The following is a 22,723-nucleotide window of genomic DNA, read 5'->3' as shown; positions in this document are numbered from 1 at the left end:
TTTTCCTCCCTTCCCTTCTTTTTCCTCCCTTCCCTTCTTTTTCCTCCCTTCCCTTCTTTTTCCTCCCTTCCCTTCTTTTTCCTCCCTTCCCTTCTCTGGAAGTCAGTCTCTGAAATGCCATAGAATTTTAACTCCAAAAGCTAAACAACAAATTTATGCTAAATGCTTGCTTAGCCCAATTCAGAAGTATAAAATATAAAAAAGGGACACTCATCCMTGAGATCCTCTCATATTAGCTTCGAAGACTGAAAATGCACTTACAGGCAGGAGACTAGCTCATTTTTCGTTTGCTGAAAATTTTATTGGCATTTCTCTCCACCGGAGATTTGAGCTGTAAGTAAAAGTTTTTTTTCTCTGAACTGCTTTAAACTAAGGCCCTCTTTCTTGTCACGCACAGACAGGGAAATACTGCAAGATGCTGGATTAGCTTGTTCGCTTTTCATTGTTTTCTTTTGTAGCAGCAATCCGTTTAGCTATGGCATGCTGAGTTTATCTGATTAGCACCTAATGAGTAAAGGGAATAGGGGAAATGTCGCCCGAGTTACTTAAGCCAGAGCAAGTTTTCGGTACCTTCCCCCTCTCTGCAAATACCTGAACTTTGCTGACCCTCCCTTGMGTTTCCCTTCCACTGCAGCCCCTTCCCCTGTGCAAGGGGCTCCCGCTGCAGCTTTGGCTGTCGGAAGCAGCGGTGGGATTAGCTGGATTTTGTTCCGGGCACACGGATCACAGCATCCTGCTGCACAGCATTTGACAGTCTGTCTGGAGCTCTTACCAGTTCAGCTGCTGCAGCTGGGCTGCCTTTCCTGCCATAGCCAGGAACATCTACAGAATAAAAATACTAATGGTCTGCAGCAGGAGTGCTTCTCAAATGGATTTTAAGATTCAAGCCAYTAAGTGTGGCTGTAAGCAATAAAATGATTTATTAAGGTTAGAAGCGACATTTTAATGAGGATTCACTGGAGCTTGAACCATTATGGGGTATTAAGGAATTCAGGAAAGCTGAAATATAGTAATTCTTATAATCAGTGTGTGCCATACAGGTTGTGGTTCTGTTACTGCGATTAACTGGGTAAGTTTCTTGCATAACTCATGTTTTCCTCTGCACTTCAACTTGAGCCCCCTCTTTAGGGATTACTCTGTTTCAGTTTGACATTGCACTGTAAAAATTTTAATAGGAAAGTAAAGTTCTGAAAAAAATCTAGAGAACATCTGTGTTAGCTTATGCTGCTTAACTGTATCGTAAGTGGTTGCATTAGTTTTACACAGAAATGTGAAGTTGTCTTAATGCCAGTGAAAATAGGCCCATGGAAGGTAGGACTGAACTTGTGTGTGGAGTTTTCTTTTGGTTATGCATAGAAAGTTGTGTAGTAATAATGGCACAGCAGTAAAAATGCGTGCAGTGAGTCATCAATAAAACAACAGTATTGCTGAGGAAGTGTAATAGAGAGTAGTGTTACTCTGTATGTTATACATGATTATATTACCTAATAAAAATGAAAATATTACAAGCTTTACCTGCTTAACAGTATTTTTTAACAGAAATGCCCTCGCATTTCTTGTTTTCAGTGCCCCCACTCAAAATAAAACAAAATAAAAATAAAAAAAGTTACGATGGGCAGATAGAATAGCAGTCGTTATCCTGTAAGAACAGGATGTGCATATTTATCTTTAAATAAATTTTAAGTAATTTAAACACACTGAAACAAAGCCTAGAGGTTGTGAAATGCCCCACGGCATTTGAGGAGGGCTGTGGGGGGTAGCGAAGGATGGTTGGGATGGGCTCAGCTCCCCACGCAGAGCATCCCAAGGAGCTGCCTCCCCTGGAGCAGGCGCCATCCCTGGCAAGGGTCGGGCTCCTGGGGCCTGGCAGGGCTTGGACACAACACGTTGCATTCAACTGCTGTCATTCCCAAAGCTAGTCTGGAAGTGTTGCCAATTTAAATGAATTAAATTTGGGGGGAACATCCCTGTTGGGTCGCTTCACTGGCAGCCCAGTGTCACGTAAGCTTCTTGTTTCCATTACTGCTGTGCTTTGTTTTGTTTTTCTGCTCCTGAATGTATACAGCTCGTGCCAAACTTCTAAGCAGCCATCAAGGTGGAAGAAAAGCAGGTGTTAATCGGTGATTTAGGTATTGAAATATTTTGTAACTTGATTCAACGGTTTATTCAAATCACAAAAAAGTATGTGTGTGTGTTTTTCTTTTCCCCTCTCAGGTTTGCAATTATGTGTGGCTATATGTCTCAGTTTGAAAGTGTACAAAACAAAATCAGGAATGGTTATCTCTTTAAGGTATGTTTTTCGTAGGGTTGCATTTTTTTTTATTTGTTTGCCTTTTTGTTCCTCTTAAGCTGTTCCTGTAAGTTTATTTCCTCGTACATTGCCAAAGATGRATTTTTCCAGCACATTATTTCATCCTCAAAGGTATATTTTAGTGCCCATGTTGAAGTGAAGGAGTTATGTTTTTATGTATGTAAGTAGGTGATATGCTGACAAAAAAAAAAATAAGAATTGTCCCCCTTGACAGGGCATTGGGTCTTGCTGGCCTCTCCTAGGAGGGCTCAGGTCACTTGGCACAGCCGTGACAAAATTAATAAGTCCCAGGTGTCGGGGCCTGGTAGGAGCAAAGCAAAACTGATGTGATGTTGTGCAAAAGAGGGGGCAAGTAATGGAGAAGTCCTGCTGCTGTTGAAGGATGGAGCTTAGGAAGAGCCCCCAGCTGGGCAGTAGCCTTTTCAGTGAGGTCCCTCTGGGGAAGTATTTGCTGAATTCCATAGAGGTCATCTGGGGGCATGGAGACTTTGGGGAAAACAGTAGCATGAAAAAGTAGCTCTATGTCTGAATAGTTGGGCACAAATTGATGAAATACTAGGTGCTTAGATCAGTGTAATTTGGATAKTTTACTGATTGGCTTAATTAGCAAAACAGGTATCTAGGGGAAAAAAATCCATATAAGAGAAATTTATTTTGAGGCAAATAGAAGTTAGTGATGCAATAATGTATCTTTTTTTTTCTTTAAATTGAGATTAAGCAACAAAGGCTTTTTGCAGTGAATTAAACAGATAAATAGAAAACTAATGACCTGTAATACTTTTTTAAAGAAGCACCCCATTAGATAGTTCCTGGATTTTATTGGTTCATCGTAGCGGAACCATTTTATTTCCTATATTTTACATTWTAGCAACCATTTATTGCCTTATGAATCATATCATTAGGACAGTGATGTTCCAAGGTGGAAGGGATTGGTGCTGGTTCGTAAGATCTGCCCAAGAGAATAATTGCATTCCCACAGCTTTGGTGTGCTGTTGTTTGATAGTGGTAACTGTGCAGTTAACATAACTGCATTTATTGCCTTTCTAAGGCAAAAGTTTTTGAGTTGTTTGGTTGAACTTTGGAACTGCCCAGTCATGTTCTAGGTGCAGCACAGCTTGCTGTGTTATGTGCCGAGCTGCTCACTAATTTTGTTTTTCTGGTTTTCCTTCATTAGGGTTTTGCTAATCAAGGTGTTTTTTGGATATTAGAACAAAAATAAAGCAGAAGAGCTTCAAAATTTGTGAATGATTTACAGTGAATTTCTTAGAATGTAAACACACTTGCCAAGCAAACATCTAAAGTGACACTGGTTTTCTTTCTAATAGGAGCACCTAGACAAAGCAATTGAACTTAAGCCTCAAGATCCTTTTTTATATTACCTAAATGGAAGATGGTGCTATTCAGTAAGTTGCTTTCTGTATCTAACCTAAAATATTTGAGTGTACTGAAAGATGATAATGCATTTGAAATGAAATAATAGGCTTTGAGATAAAGTACATACTTATTGAAGTAGCTGTTTTGAAACTAGATAAACCTGTACAGATACATTTCTGGATTTTAGTTCCTCCTGGGTGATATTACTGTTCATTTTTATCATGTGTATTAAGTAAGCTACATTCATATGACCTTCATGGCTGTATTTGGGTTTCWTGTTTAAATATATAAATGAAAAGTAACAGGTATTTGGAAAAGAAGAAACGTAATCTTGGGTTTTTGGAAGGTTTAAATTCAGTCCTTCACTCTGCCTCAGCCTTCCTGGGTGCCCTGCGTTGGTTATATAGCCCTTATGTGGCCTCATTCCCCCCCTGTGACTGGTGGCAGCAGGTCTGTGGCCCAGTGGCTTGGTGAATTTCAGGTGAATGTCCCAGCAAAGATGCAGGCATAAAATCTGTAACTTTCCTCAAAATATCTGAGACATACAGGGTTTTGTTTTGTCAGTGTATGTGCTTTTTAAATATTCTGTTAATCACATAGTGATGAGTATTCACATTTGACAAATTAAAATAATTGTCTGGCTTGTAAGTTTAGCTGTTGGGATTTTTTTATTTTTAAATTGGTGATTGTGCTTGTAATCTGAGAGTAGCTTTATTCCTTGATAGCTCCCATAGCTGTCATAGCTTCATCTTTGTCAGAAGAAAATGTTCCTGCATGTCTACATTGTAAGAGGTCACTGGGAGACCTCCCAAAACAACAGCAGCCAGCGTTAGGAGGACTTCTCTTGTTTCTCTCCAAAAATTCAAAGTCTGAGTGCTTCATATTAAAAGTCATGTCCTGGAGCCACTGTATTCATCTTTTAGTGGGGTGTTTTCTTGAAGCATATGAACTGAATCAAAAGCCTATACAGGCCTGAGATGCAGGTGTCCACGTAGATTTGGGATCAAGTGTTCAGAATGCCTTGAAAAACTGAAATAGTTCAGAAAAATGGGCCATCCCCCTGCACCAAGGCTTGCCAGCCTTGTGATTGTGTTCAGCAGGGGCTTCCTTCACGGGCACATTCCTGGTTTTGCCTAGGTAAGTGATTGACCTTTTGCTCAGGTCAATCACTTACCATCTTGAGTGCTCCMCTTTGGGGGAGATTGTTTTTCCTTCTGAATTTTGAAAGTTGGTCTTGAAACTCGTGCTTCTGTTTCTGGAACATTTGTATATATTTTTACTGATCCAGGCAGGGAAGCATCTCTTCTGTTAGATTCTGCTTTTTAATCATCAGTCTTTTAAAATAAGTACTTCTCAAAATTGACAGCTTTAGCTTTGCTTTTCTTTAGTCTAGTGGTTATGATGCTGCTTTCTGGGAAAGAAATTCATACTTTACTGGCAGAAAAGATGGTGAAAGTTTCTTTTAATGCAATAGCATTAACATACCTACCAGGGTGGTTACTTTTTCTTCCCTCCATTGATGCTCCCGTGAGTTGAGACGACATTATGTGATGATACTTTTTGACCAAGCAGGTATATCAGAATATATATGCTGTATTCCTCACATATCTTTAAAGTAAATAAATAAATAAGCTACCAGAAGGAGGAAAAAAAAAAAAAAAGTGGTTTCCAGACCTACCTTTTTCTTTTACCTGCTTCCAAAGCAGGTCCCTGTGAAGTGCCTGCAAACTAGCCAGAGGGAGCTGCTGTGGTGTCTAGAACGTGGCAGCCTTTGACTTGGTCTGAACCAAGACTTCATGCAAGGTGATCCTTCAGCAGTCCTTTCAGATCGTGTATCTGGCTTTCAGCAAGCTTTCAGCAACTTGTTTTCCTTAGCTGATCCAAGCGGGTTTTGCAGATCTCCTCACTCTCCTCAGGATAACCCAACCCCGCCGTCAGAAGCAGCAGTAACAGAGAGCCGAGGTTCTGACTCTGCTCTAACTCGCTTGTCAGAGAATTGCTTGGCTTCGTCAGAGAATTGCTTCTGCTAACAAAATCATAGGCAGTTGTGGGTTTATTTTTTTTCATAGATATCACGATTGGAAAAAAAAATCCTTCAAGACAACCATGCATAGAAAAACCCACATGAAGCTCCAGTGTAGTGATGAGGAAAAGAAAAAAAAATTAATGCATTTAGCAAACATAATTGAATGATATTAGAGATGAATAATCACAGAACCATGCAAAATGTCATTTTAATAGGCTTTTTTTTCCAGAGCTAACCAGTGGTAATTTTGTATRGGATAGCATTGAAGGTAATGTTGAGAAAAAGATGAATACTGTGTAATTGTGACTAAGATATTTTAAAATATTTAGTAATCAAATTACATCTGTGGTTGGTATAAGAAAAACAGACTTTGCCAAGTACATATATTTTAGTGAAGATTTCATGTGTTTAATACATGCTTATGTTGTTGCATGTGATTTAAAGCAAATGAGCGTTGTTTGGAGATTTAAGTCTCAGCTTCTTCCTTTTTGTGAAGGGAGAGTGAAAACTACCCTGCTCGTCAAACCAACAGAAAGTGTTTGTTGGAAATGATATCATTTGTGGTGAATTGTGTGTGTGTATATATATACAAATATATGTATTATATGAATTAGAGCATTCTTATTAGGCCGGTTATTTGGTCTTCTTCAGAAGTGAAGGCATTGCACAGCTGTACAGTTCATTYTAATGTGTTGTAATAAAAAAGAACAGAAGTCTTGGAAGATATTTAAATGGATGGCATTAAAATTTTCCTGGAGCTGACTCAGTGTGAGCATTTGCCCTTGTGGAAGACAGTTGTGTAGTGTCTTCAGTGAACTCCAGGTGAGGAGCAACTTCTTTACTGTTAGGGTAACAGAGCAGTGGAACAGGCTGCCCAGGGAGGTTGTGGAGTCTCCTACTCTGGAGGTCTTCAAAACCCTCCTGGATGCTGCCCTGTGCCACATGCTCTAGGTGTGCCTGCTTGAGCAGGAAGGTTGGACTAGATGATCTGTAGAGGTCCCTTCCAACCTTAAATATTCTGAAATATTCTGAAATATTCTGAAACTCCTACCAAGGAGGCAGCGGAGAAGGAATCCCTCGGGAGGCAGCTCTGGCTTGGCGGAGGTTTCAGGCCGAACGGGCTGATTCCTGTGGCACCAGCGTGCTGCAGTCTGCAGGGGTGTGAATGGACAGCGTTTGCCTCTCGGCGAAGCCAAAGAGAGCACAGAAGCAGACTCCAAGCACTGGATGTGTTACTTCGTATCAGGGCTTTGCTGCCACTAATGTGCATGGGAGAAAGGGATGTTAGGGAAGCTGCTTTCCCACTTCCAGTTTAGACACAAAACATACAGGGGAGACCATATTTTCTGTCTCAGCCTTCAGTACAAGGCGAGGTCTGATAGGAGAGTGCTGAACTCTGACTTTATGGTCAACAGCAGTTTAGTCCTGTGAATGATGTTTTTCTGTTTCTGCTGTTAATGTATATTTAGGTGGAATAAGCTGCTGAAAGCTCACCCTTTTGGCAGGAGAAATCTTGTCTCTGTTAGTTTAGAATGCTGGAGAGTGATGTCCCCTCCTTGCTGGGAGCTGGGCTGGGTGGCCCTAGGGAAGTTCAGGAGAATACTGATGTTTTCTTTCATCTCTTTTTTGTGATTGTTGTAGTAGTTATTACCTGCTGTGTTAGTTATTTTGGTTTTTACTTTCTGCCYTCTGATGCCTGTCCTGGGACTGCCCATTAAGTGAAATAATGGTCATGCTGAAGCTGATGGCGCACAGCCATGGTCTTGCTTCATCCAGTCTCTGCGTCCCTTGGTATGGGCCTCCAGGTGTTCTTTGCACTATTGGAAATAGCGGCAGAAATGAAAAATTCACTGCACTAGAGCTTTCTGCACTGGAGTTTGTTGCACGTGCATGCTCACACGCAGGGAGCACTTAGTAAAGTTGGTATAAAAATTTACTGTCATAAATTCATTTCAAAATAAAGACTCAGCTTGTGTGTGCTTAGGGAAAGGATATAATTTCCTGTATGTGATTACTGCTCCAGGACACAATTTCATGTTGCAAAGCAGCACTTTTCCTTTTGTCCTTGCTCAGCYGTATTGGGAGAGAGGGAAGGAAAGAAGGTGGGGAGAGGAGTTAGGGGGTGGTTAAACTGTTGGGTTGGATTCATTTCCCCTGTTTTTTATCTATCCACGTGATACCTGTCAGGTCTCAGCTAGTTGTCAGTACTCACTTTCTAGTCAAAAGAAAGAAAGAGGAAGAGAGGATAGTTGAGACCAGACTGTAGAAGAGGAAGCAAGAGGAATTGCCTGGTGGAAGCGCTGCTGTCTCCCATTGACTCTCCAAGGAACCCAGAAAATCACTGTAAACTGGGCATTAATTTGTAGATGCCTGGAGTTTCCTGCAATGAATTTGTCAAGGCATCACTGTGCAAGCCTGAGGATGGAAAGCATTACACAATTATCTGACTACCTGCATATTCCCCATAAAGTGTAATATTTATTCCAGTGCACATTAATGAAAACCCACTAAAGCTGCAATTTCCTTCTAAATGATGCTTTAAGTCAGTAGCTTTTGTAATACAGAAATGGCTAAGTATTTGTAGAAGAAAGCAGTACCCCAGGGCAGACGAAATAAGAACTAAAACCTCAGTGAAATAGTTCTGGATGAATCTTTTAAAACAGTAATACAGCTGCTAGGAAGAACTTTTAAGTAGCTAATTATAACTCTGCATGGAAAACCTGTGAGTTCATTCTGTGTGTGTGGGAATTGTGTCTCTATTCAGGTTATATATACTGCCAGGTGCCAGAAAGCAGCGTAAGAAGATTCAGTCACTTCATTTTTATTTTTCATCTCTTCCCGTAAGCTCASTGTGTCTTGCAAAGATGAACCTGGAGATACAGAATTTCTCTTCCAAGAGAATATGGAGCCCTATAGCAGTAGAAGGACCTGAAGAAAATATTTTTCTAAAAACAGAAAAACGCAGAATCTGTGAGAGTAGCTAGGAAAGTGCAGTGTATGCATCTATACTATTTATCTATCTATAACCTGAAGTTTTAAGCTCTGTGCTACAAATTGTAACATAGTGTTAAAGCACTTGAGCACAAAAAGGGGAAAGGCTTTTGCTTTAATAAAACCTGAGAGACTGGTGAAGAGAGCTTTTCTAAAAATGCTTTATTGCGTTGAAAGAGGCTCTAAGATCGAGAGATCTGAGGGAAATGATGGGGGGAAAAGAAAAAAAAAGACCTCTGCTTTCTTAGTATTGTTTATCTCTGGAATATAGGATAATTCTCAGTAGTTTTGAGTAAAAGACTTTGATGCTGATGCCATCTAACAAGCAGGGCGTTGAACCAGGCTGCGAGACAACCAGCAGGGCTTGGCCAGGACGCCTCCTGTCCCCAAGCAGTGTTGCTCTTGCCTAGAGGTTGTGGCTGCCAAATGAGAGAACAGGGTTCTGGGCCCTTTCCTAGCAGTGCTCTCTTTACAGTGGTATTTTTGCAGCAGTCTGCAGCAAGAAATCAGGAGAATGAGATGTCCACCTAGACGAGGACTGTTCTGRTTGATGGCATTGGGTAGCCTGCTTCCTTACAGTTGTTGTGAGCAGCTTCTGTAAAATACTTGTTTTACCAAGGCCAGGAGCACATTTGGGCTGTAGCAACAGCTTCTCATACTGCTGAAAAGAATTCAATAGATGCACTATCATCTACACAGTCAGTTTCTTGGAAATATTTAACGATTAACACAGTGGCCTTGGTGTTTTTGTGGTTTTGTGTCTTCGTGTTTTTCGTGGTACAGTCTTGGGATGCTTTATCCGTGTAACTTAAGTTTTGTAGACTGGGATAATCTGTCAACAATGTTAGTGTTTTGGAGTGTATTTCTACCTGTATACATTTCCTTGATTTTAGACTCTAAAACCAAAAGACTGTACTTTAATTTGGCTTATTCTTTTGCAAACTAATTTGCAAAGATAATGCAACAGCATGGGGCAATATTTTACTCCGAATCTGTGAAACAATCCCCAAAGACTTCCCTTTTTTTGTTCTTCCATTTATATTCTAGGTAGCCCAGTTGTCTTGGATTGAAAAGAAAGTAGCTACTGCTCTTTTTGGGACTCCACCTACTTCCACAGTAGAAGAAGCATTGCAGAATTTCCTCAAGGTAGGTCYTAGCCAAGGCTTTCTGTGTGCTTATTTACCAGTTGCTCTATGTGGCTGTTGCCAGAATGTCTGCTCCACAGATTACTTTCAGTAGCTATAAATCCTAAATAACACAGGGCTGTCTAATATTTTTTTTTCTATTTCAAAATTAGCTTGGAGACAAGCGGCTAGTACTTTCTTCTTTTAATTATATTCTGCAGAAGTCATTAAGTACTTGCCACATTACTTGTTACTTGAACGTGAGATAGGTAACAGATGTGATTGTACATACCACTGAAAAAAGTTGTCCACAGCAGTAGACTCAGAGAATAATAATAACAACTGGTTATTTGCCCATTTTTGCAAGAATTCTAACACAAACAAGGAATACTTCTGACATGAAGCTCTTCTCTCTGAATTTCAGTAGAAGCTTTTCCAATTTAGTTATGTATGTATGTATTTAGTTTTTTATTGGTGGGGGGTGAGATGGAGGCTAAGAAATTACCTTTACAGTGAAGCAGAAAAGAAAGCTTTGTCCCATAGACTATGGCTGTTGTACATGAATGCCAAATTTTAAGAAAATAACCCATGTGTATAAAATAAAGCTGTCTTTCAGTGTCTTTTATGTGGATCATTTCTATTTGCAGAACTGAAAAATGGGAGATTTTTTTGCTTGATTAAGTTCAAAGTGTAAACTTCCATCATTATTATTACCTTCAGACAGTTGCYGTAAATTGTACAAAAGCTTATTTTTGGCAATATCAAAGGTCTTGATTTTCTATGTTTCTAGTTTCTTTAAAAGTGGAATAATTTCTTGTGTTTTAGACAACACGATATATTATAGCCTTCTCTGTGTAAGAGATTTTTATCTTTAGGGTCATGATCTGAAGCTAGCAAAAATCATTTGAAATATTCACTTCACTTCAGGGCAGTTTGTGGTGGGCTTATAGACCTCATGCTGCAAAGCAACTGTATTTTCAACCATTTTCTACAAGAAAAACTAAACTATCTTCTTTAAGACAGTTGTTTGAGCCTCCTTTTAAATTGTTTGATAATATACTATTACTGCGAAAGTAGCACTCTTGTGGTCTAAAGTATGTAGCTTCTGTAAAGAAGCTGTAAATAAGTTGTTGAAAGAAAAATACTTGTAAGATTAATAAATATAGTTCTTAAACATCACCCAAAATGAGGAATGATGTTTAATGTTTATTTCTTTGATGGAAAATAACTATTGGTAATGCTAGAAATAAAAAAACATTTTGGCTCACCATACAAATAAATATGTTTTGTTTTCATTTAGAGTGATCCATTGTCTTTCCTCCTCATTGTCTGAGGAGTTCAGAACATTTTTRTATCAATATCATCATCTCATGTGCCTGGTTTGGGCATTTTCTTTTCTTCTTTTTCCTTTAGTGCTGCATGGACTGTAATGTTCACAGTAGGGATGATTGAGTCTGCAGTTTGAGGAAGCTTAGTGCATTACTAAAAATGTTATGCTAACCACATACGTCTCATCACACAATTTTGATGTCTATTTTGTTTCCTGTTTTTTGTTATTTAGGCAGAAGAAATGTGTCCAGGATATTCCAAGTCAAATTATGTGTATTTGGCAAAGGTAATCAGCTTCCTTAGAAAATGATTTGTGGATTCTGGTATTCTTACAGTGGCCTGGTTAGAAATAAAATGTGGTGTCTTTTTTTCTTCTCAGTGCTATAAAGATCTTGGCCAGAAAAACAATGCACTGAAGTACTGTGATTCTGCGCTCTCAATTCTCTCAGTGACTAATGAGGTGGGTATTGAGAATGATAACTTGTTCTCTTGTGACTGCTGTCCTGTTCTTTAGTACTCATTATTACAGTGTCAATAAAGGCATAATGTTTCACTTCTTCCTCTGAACACAGAACCTTCTTTTCTCCTCCACTCTAGGCTGGCTCATTACAGTTGTCTGTATCAACAGCTGTAAGGAAAATCTTGGGGAAACTGTCAGAGACTTGTCTGTGTCTAAGGCTGTCAGAGATTTGATGTGTAAATTAAGCTCTTTGTAATTCAACCCATTTCATTAAACTGTCTTAAGCACAAGCAGCTGAGTGTGTTACTCTTGCTGTGCTGAAATTTTGCCTCACACCTACTCTTTCTTGGCAGAAAGTAGTCTGGATTTTAGTCCTACAGTTCCTAGTTCACCTAAAAAGCTTTTTCTTTTTTTTTTTTTTTTTTTGATTCTTGTCAAGGCCTCGCTGGGTAAACTGGATTAATTGCTTGTCTTGAGCTTCAGTTGCAGTCTGGTTAGACCCACTTCTTCCAGGTCCATTTAGTGGTTGTTACTTATTTTTACAGATAAGTAAGTTATTTTTTTAGATCATTTAGAGCAATTTTATACATGAATGTGAAATTTCTACACATACTGCAGAGATTTTAAGTGGTTTCATTTCTCAAATGTAACCCAAGCCATGGCACGAAGATTCACTCCTTCTCTCTGATCTCATGTAGAAGCAAGTTCCATAATTAACAACCTGTGACTGCAACTGTCACAGCATCTTAAAGCATCACAAGTTCAAACCTGAGCTTAGTCAGCCTAAGGGACCCCCTTTGAGCATAGCAGATGTGGCAAGAGAGGGAGAGAGAAAGAGATAGGGATGTGATTCCAGAGAGGAGTCGACCCTATCCCATCTAATCCTTTGAAGATAAAGAAAGGACCATTAACTAGTTCCATAGTTAGACTGACAAGAAGGGTAACGTGTKGAGCAGTAACATGTTCATGTCAAATGTTCATGCTGGGAAGAACGACCATTGTCCCTCTCACCAGCAGCTGCTCCTGGGTGGCCTCTGTTTTCAACCCAGGTTAGCATGCCTACCAGTCATGACTTAGGCCATCACTGCTTAACTTTACGGTTTCTTTAAATATGCATTGATATAGATATGACAGTAATCTCTTCAGTCTGTTCTTTACGTACTCCTGAAATCTCCTGAAATGTAAATGTACCTTCAGTTTGCCTCTCTTTCACAGACCATAGGAAAGACTGCTATCAATTAGCAGTATTTTTGTGTCATATTTCATTGCAAAATAAAAATAAATTAGCACCAATGATTTAAGGGAAAGAATATGCAACTGAAACTAGTTGAGCTCAGCCAAGTTTATGTATGTCTGGAGCGATTATGCTGATGATATTTTTGTTTATTTTTCCTGTTATAGGCCAGATAATATCACAGTGAACTCTGAAGTCAAAAAATAAGACATAATTGTGAATGCTGCCAAATAAAATTGCAGACACATATATCACAGAAATTTGTAGTGGACAGACTGCTTGTATATAGGAAGCTGGAAGTCATTCAACATATTCATGAAAATTCCTCAAAATATACAGAGATGGTGTAAGATGGGGCTCATACCTGCTAGGATTAGCTGGCCAAAAGTCAGTAGGGAGAAATATATCCCTCTAGGCTGTCACGTTAATGGGAGACAAATCCTGCCTCCAAACTCTAGACAAGAGCTGGAGCCCATCTGGGGTTATTTGGTCCTGGAAATGGGAAAGTCCTATTTCATTTCTGAGGTGCTGACAGATCTGAGAAAGCAGGGCGTTGTGGTGGGAAGGAAAGAAATCCAGGAGCAAGATGAAGGGTGCTCATGTGCATTGTGACAAGCAGAGCAGTGATGAGATTAAGAATTATACTGGTWTGTGAACTGAAAAGGAGCAGCAAGTAGGTCCAAAAATATTTTGTGCGTGTGAAGAGGACAAGATGATCCATCCTCTCCTGCTATGACTAACTTTATAGGAATCACAGATTTGTCTGATTTGGCTTGTTACTTGTGATGTTTTTTTTTTTTTTTTTTGAGATAAATTTAGGAACATGACTGCTGCAGATGCTGTTAACTCCAGTCTCACCTGCATTATAATATTGTGCATTGCTCTGGTTGCTGTGTTAGAGAAAGACTCCGTGTGATTCTGGGAAAGACATGTTGGAAATGCAGTTGTCCAGGGTTTGGAGTTCAGCACAGAAATAACTTTTAGCTGAGAGAGGGAGCGAAAAGGCTGTGATAATAAATGGGAGAGAAAAGGCAGTAATAGGAGATTTGGGGGAAACAAAAAAAAACAGATGCTGGTAAAGTGCTTGACTTGACTACAGCCCTGGAGAAGGTGGAGTTCATGGACCGCAATAGCAAACACAGGTAAACAGCAGCACGAGGGCCTCTGTAGTCTGCCACGGCACACAATGTCAAGGCTGTCAGCAGCAGAGTGGGTTGTCACGGTCATGCTAGAAATCTGAGAGTAATCACAATTTCTCATGTGATTTTTTTTTTAAAACCTCTCTTTCTTCAGGCAGGGGAATTCCTTTATTGCTTTTTAAATGCTGGCTTCTACTGAGAAACATATATATGTATCAAGGCATAGAAACAGCAGTAGACAGAAAGACCAAGTTGCTGGAAAGGTGCCACGTTGAGAAAATGTATAGCATTTCATGATACACATCACCCTGCAGCACAAATATGAAAAATAATAGGAGATAATGGTTTAATTTTTTTTTGTTTCGGAGCATTCAGTTTCCATTGACTTTGGTGGGAACCAGAGGTACTTGGCATCAGTAAAATAACCCGTAGCTCATTTTAATCCTGAGGCCAAATTCTCAGCTGGTCTAAGTCAAGGCACTTCCCTGACACTTGTCTAGGATTCATTTCATGTAACATCTCAAATAAAGTGTGATGATTGTTGTCTCGAATGTTGTATCCCATCCAGTTACCCCTTTTGTGCGTCAGTTCTACCACTTGCAGAATAGTTGTTTAATTCCCAGGGGAAGAGGGGCTTCCAAACAGAATTAATTCTCATTAAAGAAAAACAAAACTCATGTCCGGTTTCAACCCAGTGATAAAGCAGAATACCAAAGCAATTGTCAAGAGAGAGAAAKATTCTCATAAGTCCAAGTATGAGAAAGATTCTCATAAGTCCAAGTATCATATTTTTTTTAATACTCCGTTTGACACCTTAACTAAGCAGTATGCATATATATGTGTGTGTGTGTGTATGTGTGTATATGTGTGTGTATATGTATATATTTTCTCTCTCTCTCTCTTGTAAGAGCCTGTACAGGACACTTGGTGCAAATTAGACCTGGAGAATGAAACCAAAGTTAAAGTAYTATATTAGAGGCCATTCTCTTTTTTCTTTCTATTCTAAACAGAAAACCTCTGAAATGTACAGCTTTTCCTTGACCGTAAATATTCTCACATTGCAGAGTGGTGCTAAATGGTTCAAGGTTCACAGGACATTAAATTGTCCTGCTTTTCTCTGGTTGCTGGCCAGGTGGATAACCTCAGGGTCCTGGGAAACAGTCACCCCTTCAAAAAAAGAGCTCCTAATGTTGAGGGCTGCATGTGAGTTATTGTCAAGTGTATAATAGCTGCTCTGTTTATCCACTAGTCCTCGCAGTGCCCGTTCTGAGACTCTGCTCACTGCTTTGTAACGCACTCGGAGGCTTGGTGAGTGTGACTGCATAAAAGGCTGTTGAAACCAGATGTGGTGGACTATTGGGATGGAAAAAAAAATGACATTTTTAAGCTTGGGGAGAAAAATATAATTTAAATTTGAAAACATGAGCATTGATCTTGCATACAACCTCAAGGTTCTTGTCTCTGTGGCTTTGCTTGAAAATTAATCTAAAAAGCAGCAATTATTTTACAAAAACCAATGTAGTCTTGGAAGAGCTGAAGACAATAAAGCAGGGGAAAAAAAAGCAAAGTAGATCTGTTTGCACTGAGAAAAATCTTATTTAAAATGCAGATGAAAACCTCACTTAAGCTGAGACTATATACCACAACATTATTACTGGCAAAAAAAAAAAAAAAAAAATTAACCAAACACTCCTACCTCCCCAGTAATTAAAAATGAAGGATGTTCAGATCTGAGAATTATTGAGGGAGCAATGTTAGAGATATTACAGAAATTGACGGTTTTGACTTTTACTTTTTATGGGCATAGTGTGGCAGGAAGCATAGACTCAGTAAGGACGCTGCCATCAAACAGTGACACTTTAATGATACTTGAAAAGCCTGAAACCCCTCAAGACCGTGGAGGTAATCACACTCAAAAGATTTTCTTATTTTTTATTACTTCACCATAATTGACATTCCAGGAGACTGATCTTTTTGAATATTTTCTGTAAGGAAAAGGGTGGACATTGCAAAGGAATAGTAAAAGGGGCAGAATATAAAGTCCAGCGCCTCTCAGTTGCTTTCGTCAAAATAGACCATTTAGATATCTTTCGTTTTTCAAAAATATTCCAGCATAGGTCGTCTTTAATCTCAAGGCTGGTCCTATGTAGCAGACCTTGCTGTGATTTTTCCAGTAGATTTTATTTGAAGCTGGTAATCTGTATTTCTAAGTAAGATTTTGAGAGCAGGAAAAGTAATGTCATTTTGTTTTTAAAGGAAAGGGTAAAAATTATAACTTGTTTGTGGAGAAACTACCTATTGAAACTACATGGATATTTAGGTTAATCTTCTGCAAAAATGTTTTTGTTTTCTCATCAGCAGAACATTTTCTTTTCTATCTTCCCTTTCCCCCCTATTCAAAAACATATCAAATACAGATGTTGCACAAAACAAAATGTGATTGTTTTCAGAGAGTATTCTTTCACTTAGATTTTATGTACATTTGTTCTTAAAGTGCTAAACAAAAGTCCATAATGTTTCAATTACAAAATAATGAAATTATTCAGATGGATATTCATTTTTAAATTTTAGATTGTTGTTTTCCTGCTAATACTATTTATGAAGTTCAATAAGGATTTCCTAATAGCTGCCACCAACCCCAAATTAAAGTATCTTTTGAATATACTGTTTGGCAAAAGACTCTTGCTGCTTAACCAAAAAAACTTAATAACTATTGCTTTAGTTAGTGGTTCTGTTTACATGGAACATGAGTACTTGAAGCTTAGGAAAYGGACCTGCCAAAAACTCATACTAAAGGGATCCATTTTCAAACTGTAAAATACTGCTAAAATGCAACAGCTGCTAAAAGAGCTACTAAAAGAAATTGACAGCTCCTATTCTTTAAATTATTTAGCTCTTTGTAGAAGACAGTCTATTTTTCTCTCTTATCACTGTGCTTTACAGGCTACATGTTTTTAAAGTTATTGGCAAAAGGTTTGTGTAGTTTGCTCTTTAGTCCCTTCCTAAAAAAGATTTCAAAAAGCAATGAGGATTTTGGTTGCTCAGTTTTGTAGTAACTTGATTAATGCGGAGAAAGTCTATTTTACAGTAGTTAAATGTCGAGTTTAATGTATGTATGAGGAAATGAACTTGTTTATTTCTGGCAACATCCTGTCAAAGAACCATCCTCCCTTGGCTTGCTGAGGATGGGGGCTAAGCAGGGGAGAGATTCACAGAGCTGGCAGCACGTTTTGGGATAAAGAGATTCGGTTTCATGKTTTTTTTTAAACAATGGGGGAAATGGAGCTTCTAGGAGTTGAAATGCACTGTCCCAGAGGCGATGSAGAGGGTGAGAGTGAGTCTGAGCTGGCAGAGATGGAGGGAAGGGGCCACAGCTGCGCAGGCAGGGGGGATCCTGCGGCACCAACAGCTCCTTGTGTGCCGTGAGAAGAGGAAACAGGCTCTGGGGGAGGCTCTGGGCTTTGGGATAGGAGAATATCTGCTGGTGTGTAAAAATTCTGCCCAACTGTTAATCATTAAAAAGTAAATTCAGGTATTTAGTAACTTTGCAGCAGCAGCCCTAAAGCTAACTGAACTAGCTATTCACAAACAACCTGATAGAAAAAGGCATCTTTCCCATTATTTGAAGTATAATCACAGTGTATTCCATATTTTAAAGTTTTCTTTGCCATGATCCTAAAGGCTTAGAGAACTCATCTTTCATTCCTGGAGGAAGATGCTGAAAATTTGAAGCAATGTAAAAATCCCTGTCACATGCAGCAGTCATGCAGAAAGCTGCAAGTGGGTGATTGTGATGGTTTATTGAAATATCCGAGGGGAAAACCAGCAGCAGGCAACTAAACGTAATATAACATGTGCTGCAACCACACCATCAGTGGGAACTTGTGGGGAAGCCGAGGAGGGGTAGCACAGAGCGTTGCCCAGTGATTTATACTGCCTGCAAAGGCTGCGGCCCCTTGTGCTCGCCCAACTGCCTCTGCTCGAGTCCGGGCTTCCTTGTGGGGCGGCAAGGGAGCGATGCAGCCGGGCCCCAAGGCCAGGCTGCCCCTCAGGGCTGCCCCAAGACCAGGCTGTCCCTCAGCCCCTCAGGGCTGCCCCAAGACCGGGCTGTCCCTCAGCCCCTCAGGGCTGCCCCAAGGCCAGGCTGYCCCTCAGCCCCTCAGGGCTGCCCCAAGGCCGGGCTGCCCCTCAGCCCCTCAGGGCTGCCCCAAGACCGGGCTGTCCCTCAGCCCCTCAGGGCTGCCCCAAGGCCAGGCTGTCCCTCAGCCCCTCAGGGCTGCCCCAAGGCCGGGCTGCCCCTCAGCCCCTCACGGCCCTTCCTGCACAGCAGAGCGCGGCCATGGCCGCCCTCGCGGCGCCCACCCGCCATTCCCCAGCCCTACGGCCCAACCACGGCCACATGGGGCACGTGTCAGCGCGGTGCTTGGCACCGGCCGCGCACAAGTATGTTATAGTTGGCAGCCGTGGCCGTTGGGGCTGCACTTGTGGGGCTGTATCGGCTCCCTGTTGACAGTCGGGACTTTGTTGACAAGTGCACGCACATGCGGTGCCTGGTCGAGTGTGCCTAGTGCATAAGGAARCAATTAGCTGAGAGGGAAGGTGAAATCATTATCTTCTTGCCTCAGTCTTAATTGCCATATGATTTTTGCGTGCACATTTATGTGACTATGTGTGCTTATGCGTTTATAAATAAAAGCTATTAGCAGAAATTAACTGTAAAAATATGGGCTGCGTGCAGTTAAGCCAGCATTCCCTTCTTCCCACCAACCCACTCCTCTGTCTTGCTCTTGTTCTCAACTCCCTCTCTTCCCTTGCTCAGTCCCCAGACTCCCTGGTCTTTCTTTCCTGTGCATACCTCCTATGAATGATGAAATTAAAAAGTAAATAAGAGGAGAGAGAAACGGAGTCACTGACCCTGCAATTCTGAATGCCCTTTGTGTGACGGTTTGCAGAACAGTTTGAACTCATACTCCACTCAGAAAATGATATGAGAAGTGTTTAATAAAGGTAAGCCGTGGCAGCAGAAAGCCAGGGCTGAGAAGGGCTGGRTATTCCAGGAGGGCTAAGCTCAGCCTCAGGTTGAACACAGTGAGTTCCCCATCTGACTTGCACACTGTCCACTCCCCTGCCCCACACTGGAGAGGCATCAAAAATCAAAATTAAAAAAAAAAAAAATTCCTTCAGTGTTTGTTTCTAGAAAGCTGTAGACGTGAAACTCCACGAGGAAGAAACAGGACTTTTTGTGTTCCCACTAACAGTCAAGGTTTGGGCAGTAACATAGTTTTCATCAGTCAGTCTAGAGAGTGGCAGGTAACAGCGTTGGGACTTCTCTGTCCTTTTAGCATGACACAACTCTCGAGAGGGGCCCTGCTTGCAGGAGACAATAGTTTCCTTCCATTCTCAGGCTTTCTTTTAATTTTTACTGTTTTTTTTTCCAGCTGCGTTTTTACTTTTCAATGGAAGCTGCTAGCTCAGTTAACACAGCACATTAAATCCACAACAATTCACAACAATAATTCTTGCCTTTTCTGGTATAGTCTTTCTTAATACTCGCAACTGAGAGGTGGAGAACTCTGCGTGCTCTTTCCAGCTTCTCCTTTAACTAGGTCTTAGAACAATCCTGTTTTTGTTTCGTTCTTTTTCCTAAGCCCAGAGGATGATTCAGGAAAGATTGCCCAATGGATTTGGGACTTTGCAACTCCCTATATTGCCCAACATAATAATTTGCTTCTAAGGAAGAAGATAATTGTGCAGAACTATTTGGACATATGTTTTTAAAAAGCTATATTGTGCAAAGTGAGTGAAGAATTTTGTAAACCTGTAAAATACCAACCTTAATTCATTAACTTATGACAAAATCTGCATCTTTGTTATTTTTGGCTCAGAAATGTGTGAAAAGACTGGGGCCAGATAGAAGCAGAGAAAACCTTTTCTCTGAAAATGGAACCATTTTCATAGGCAACAATTGGTACAGGGAAAAAAGAAAAGTCTTCCCTGAATTAATTGACATACTGATGCAAATTTTGTGGATGTTCCAGTTGTCATTGAAAGGTATGGATTGGTGCTCCAAGCAGCCCACAGTGACATGGAATTTAAGGGGTGCAGGCTTCAGTGTGACATTTCCTTCTGCAAGAGAGTTTTGGCAAGAGCTTGCACTAGCTTTACCGTGTGTGCTGCCTTTCAGAGGCCTCTGATAAATGATTAGGCAGATAGTTTAGCCTATCCTTGCCAGCGGGAGCAAGGCAGYGACTCCAAGAGAAGTGTCCAGCTAATGTATTAATGCCTTAATGCAGAGCAATAATATAATGCAGTTTGACGTATCTGGCATATGGTTTCTCTCATCTCAATATTCTGCTCTATTCCTCCATGACATTATAGACAAGTAACCAAAATAAAAAGAAGCAGGAATTTCTTCACCCGTGAAATATATTTTAAAATGTCCTGTATTTTGTTCCAGCTCTTTGGYTGATTGGATAATGAAGTGATCCTGAAATTCAGTGGTTGCTTCACTCTCTGTCTGTAGTATTTTCTTTCAGAAATGCCTGTTATCAGAAAAAAAAAAAGTACTGATCTCTCTCATACTTACTCAAAATTTGTGTTGCCCATATGCCCTTGTACCATTAAATACGTGCGGGTGCAAGTACGGGTTGCTTGGACCCTTACCAGTCTGCAGCTATGAGGTACTAAATTATTATTATTTTTTTTTTCTGTACTGCTGTTACATGCTCATGCACACGTACCCATTTCCAAATGRTTTATATGGAATAACCAAGGCACATGTCACTGGATGCTGCTGGCAGAGCGGTGTGGGTCCGGTTTTGTTTGGGAATAGCTCTGTGCAAGCCGTGCCCTCACACGTGAGCCTGACAGGAGCCTCTCCCCTCTCCCCAGGGCAATGGGGTTCGGTATGGGCTCCGACCACAGCAGAGAAGAGCAGAGCCCAYGTGCTCCTCCGTGGGAGAGAGTGGGATATTGGAGGTGGATCTGGCCAGACACACTGGAAACACCGTCTCGGCCGTGTCCTTAATTGCATTTCCCAATGTTTTGTTGTTAATTAGGTAATGAATTATTAGGAAAYGACCCAGAAACATCCACAGGAAAAGTGGGTTGTGAGCTTGCGTAAAATATAAGACACAGCAAAGCTGTGTGTATGCAGGGTACACGAATAAAAGTTATGGCCTAAGCTGGAAGCTTACTGGTCTGTTGAGGAGGCTATTTGTGGCTAACAATTTAAGTGCTTTAACAGAGCTGTATAAGGAGGGCTGCCATCTGGCTCCTGTTCTCACTTCATACTTGACTTTTTGCAGTCGCTGATAAATGAACTTACTATGCAGSCTTGTACATTGTGTGGCTCTCACAGTTGTCTGTTATGTCTGTTGTTGGTGAAGAAATGCAGAGAGGCACGTAGCAGCGGGCAAATCAAGGGATTTATCCGAAGTTTGTGTGTGATGGTCTGTCTTTTACAGGATAAAGAGACCCAGAAAGACTTGGAGGCTCTACTTCTCACGCTGAAGCTGTGACACTGTGCACTGCTAAGTCTTCCTGCTGTGATGAAATTGTGGGATCATGATGGAAATCTGCAGTCATTCGGAACTGCAGGTAAATTGCAGCGAAGCAGGTGGGGAACCTGTCATCGATTTTAGTGGATTCGGATCATGGCCTTTAAGTACCTGGCAATTGTGATATGAAAATGATTGCATTAATTTCTTTGAATATTTATAAATTTATGTATWTAAGTTTAATTTTGCATTGTTGACACTGTGAATTCCATTCTCTGAACATGAAGTCCACTGCTGGCAATGGACATATTGGGGATTAGAGTGAAAAAATGCATAGATCTTACTGTTCAAATGATTAACCAACTAAACTGCAATGCCAGCATAGAACTGTGTAGCAAAAACAAAAAATATATTCTTTTTATTTCTATAGTAAATTATATTTGTATCAACTGATCAGCACAGATGTGTGCAAAGGGAAATCATGGATGTTYTGTTTACGCATTTACTCTTAAAAAATTAGAATCTTGTTGAAGCTAAGGAAGTGTTGCCTCCACTAAGATCTTTTTACTTTAAATCTACTCTTTGTTTTACATGGAAATATAAAAGCTTTATAAATTAAATACCGGAGTTATATTTTGCGTTATTTGTAACCTCAATAAATAGAATATTAAAAATAAGACCAATGATATTAAGAATTTTGGACAAGTCTGTTATATTTGTGATTTTTAATGGATTTTTTACTGAGACCTCCATAAAGTTTGTGAATCCTGGCTATTTCACTTTGAAATACTGCCAATTAGTGTGTCTTCTGAGGCCTTTCTSCAGCATCTTGATTTATCTTTAAACTTGTCTGTCCTGACTGTCTTGACTGTCGGTAACCTTTTTATATACCTCTTAAATAGCATAACTCAAGATAAAAATAGAATAATTAAGGAGGACTCTTATAACAGCAATTTATTGAACTAATGACTAGGCCTTTAATTTAGGACCAAGGGAGGCAGTGATATAAGCTTAGAGGTAAGTGGAAACTACATTTACCTGAATGAAGATCTAAAGATTGGACAGAGGTGAAGGAATAAGCACATATATACACATGAAACATCTTGTACGAGTGAGCCTTGACAACTGGCAACAGAAGGCAGTAGGTGCAGAAGGCTGGAATAAGGCAGATGTATAGGGTTATATTTGAATTCAGCCTAAATCCATGACTGCTCATAAAATACAGGGATTTCTCAA

General features: G+C 40.2%; 1 protein-coding gene across 3 annotated transcripts in view; it reads left to right on the top strand.

Annotated features, from left to right (window-relative positions):
• RMDN2 (regulator of microtubule dynamics 2) overlaps positions 1 to 21,981 on the top strand; it is a 41,970-nt gene extending 19,989 nt beyond the window's left edge. Inside the window, exons 5-10 of one of the 3 annotated variants that reach the window (XM_026051203.1) lie at positions 2,215 to 2,290; positions 3,637 to 3,714; positions 9,750 to 9,848; positions 11,388 to 11,441; positions 11,535 to 11,615; positions 21,455 to 21,981. In XM_026051203.1, the coding sequence (XP_025906988.1) occupies positions 2,215 to 2,290; positions 3,637 to 3,714; positions 9,750 to 9,848; positions 11,388 to 11,441; positions 11,535 to 11,615; positions 21,455 to 21,508 (442 nt within the window). In that variant the 3' untranslated portion in view covers positions 21,509 to 21,981. Of the gene's footprint in view, positions 1 to 2,214; positions 2,291 to 3,636; positions 3,715 to 9,749; positions 9,849 to 11,387; positions 11,442 to 11,534; positions 11,616 to 11,752; positions 11,873 to 15,237; positions 15,334 to 21,454 lie in introns of those variants that run through there. The other 2 variants (XM_026051204.1, XM_026051202.1) reach the window with 2 other exon arrangements.
• The last annotated feature ends 742 nt before the right edge of the window (positions 21,982 to 22,723 follow it).

The sequence above is a fragment of the Nothoprocta perdicaria genome, unplaced genomic scaffold, assembly GCF_003342845.1.
Source record: "Nothoprocta perdicaria isolate Ctin4 unplaced genomic scaffold, notPer1 scaffold_73, whole genome shotgun sequence".
Taxonomy (NCBI): domain Eukaryota; kingdom Metazoa; phylum Chordata; class Aves; order Tinamiformes; family Tinamidae; genus Nothoprocta; species Nothoprocta perdicaria.
Note: the sequence above shows the minus strand (reverse complement) of the source record. Positions and strands in the feature narration are given on the sequence as shown.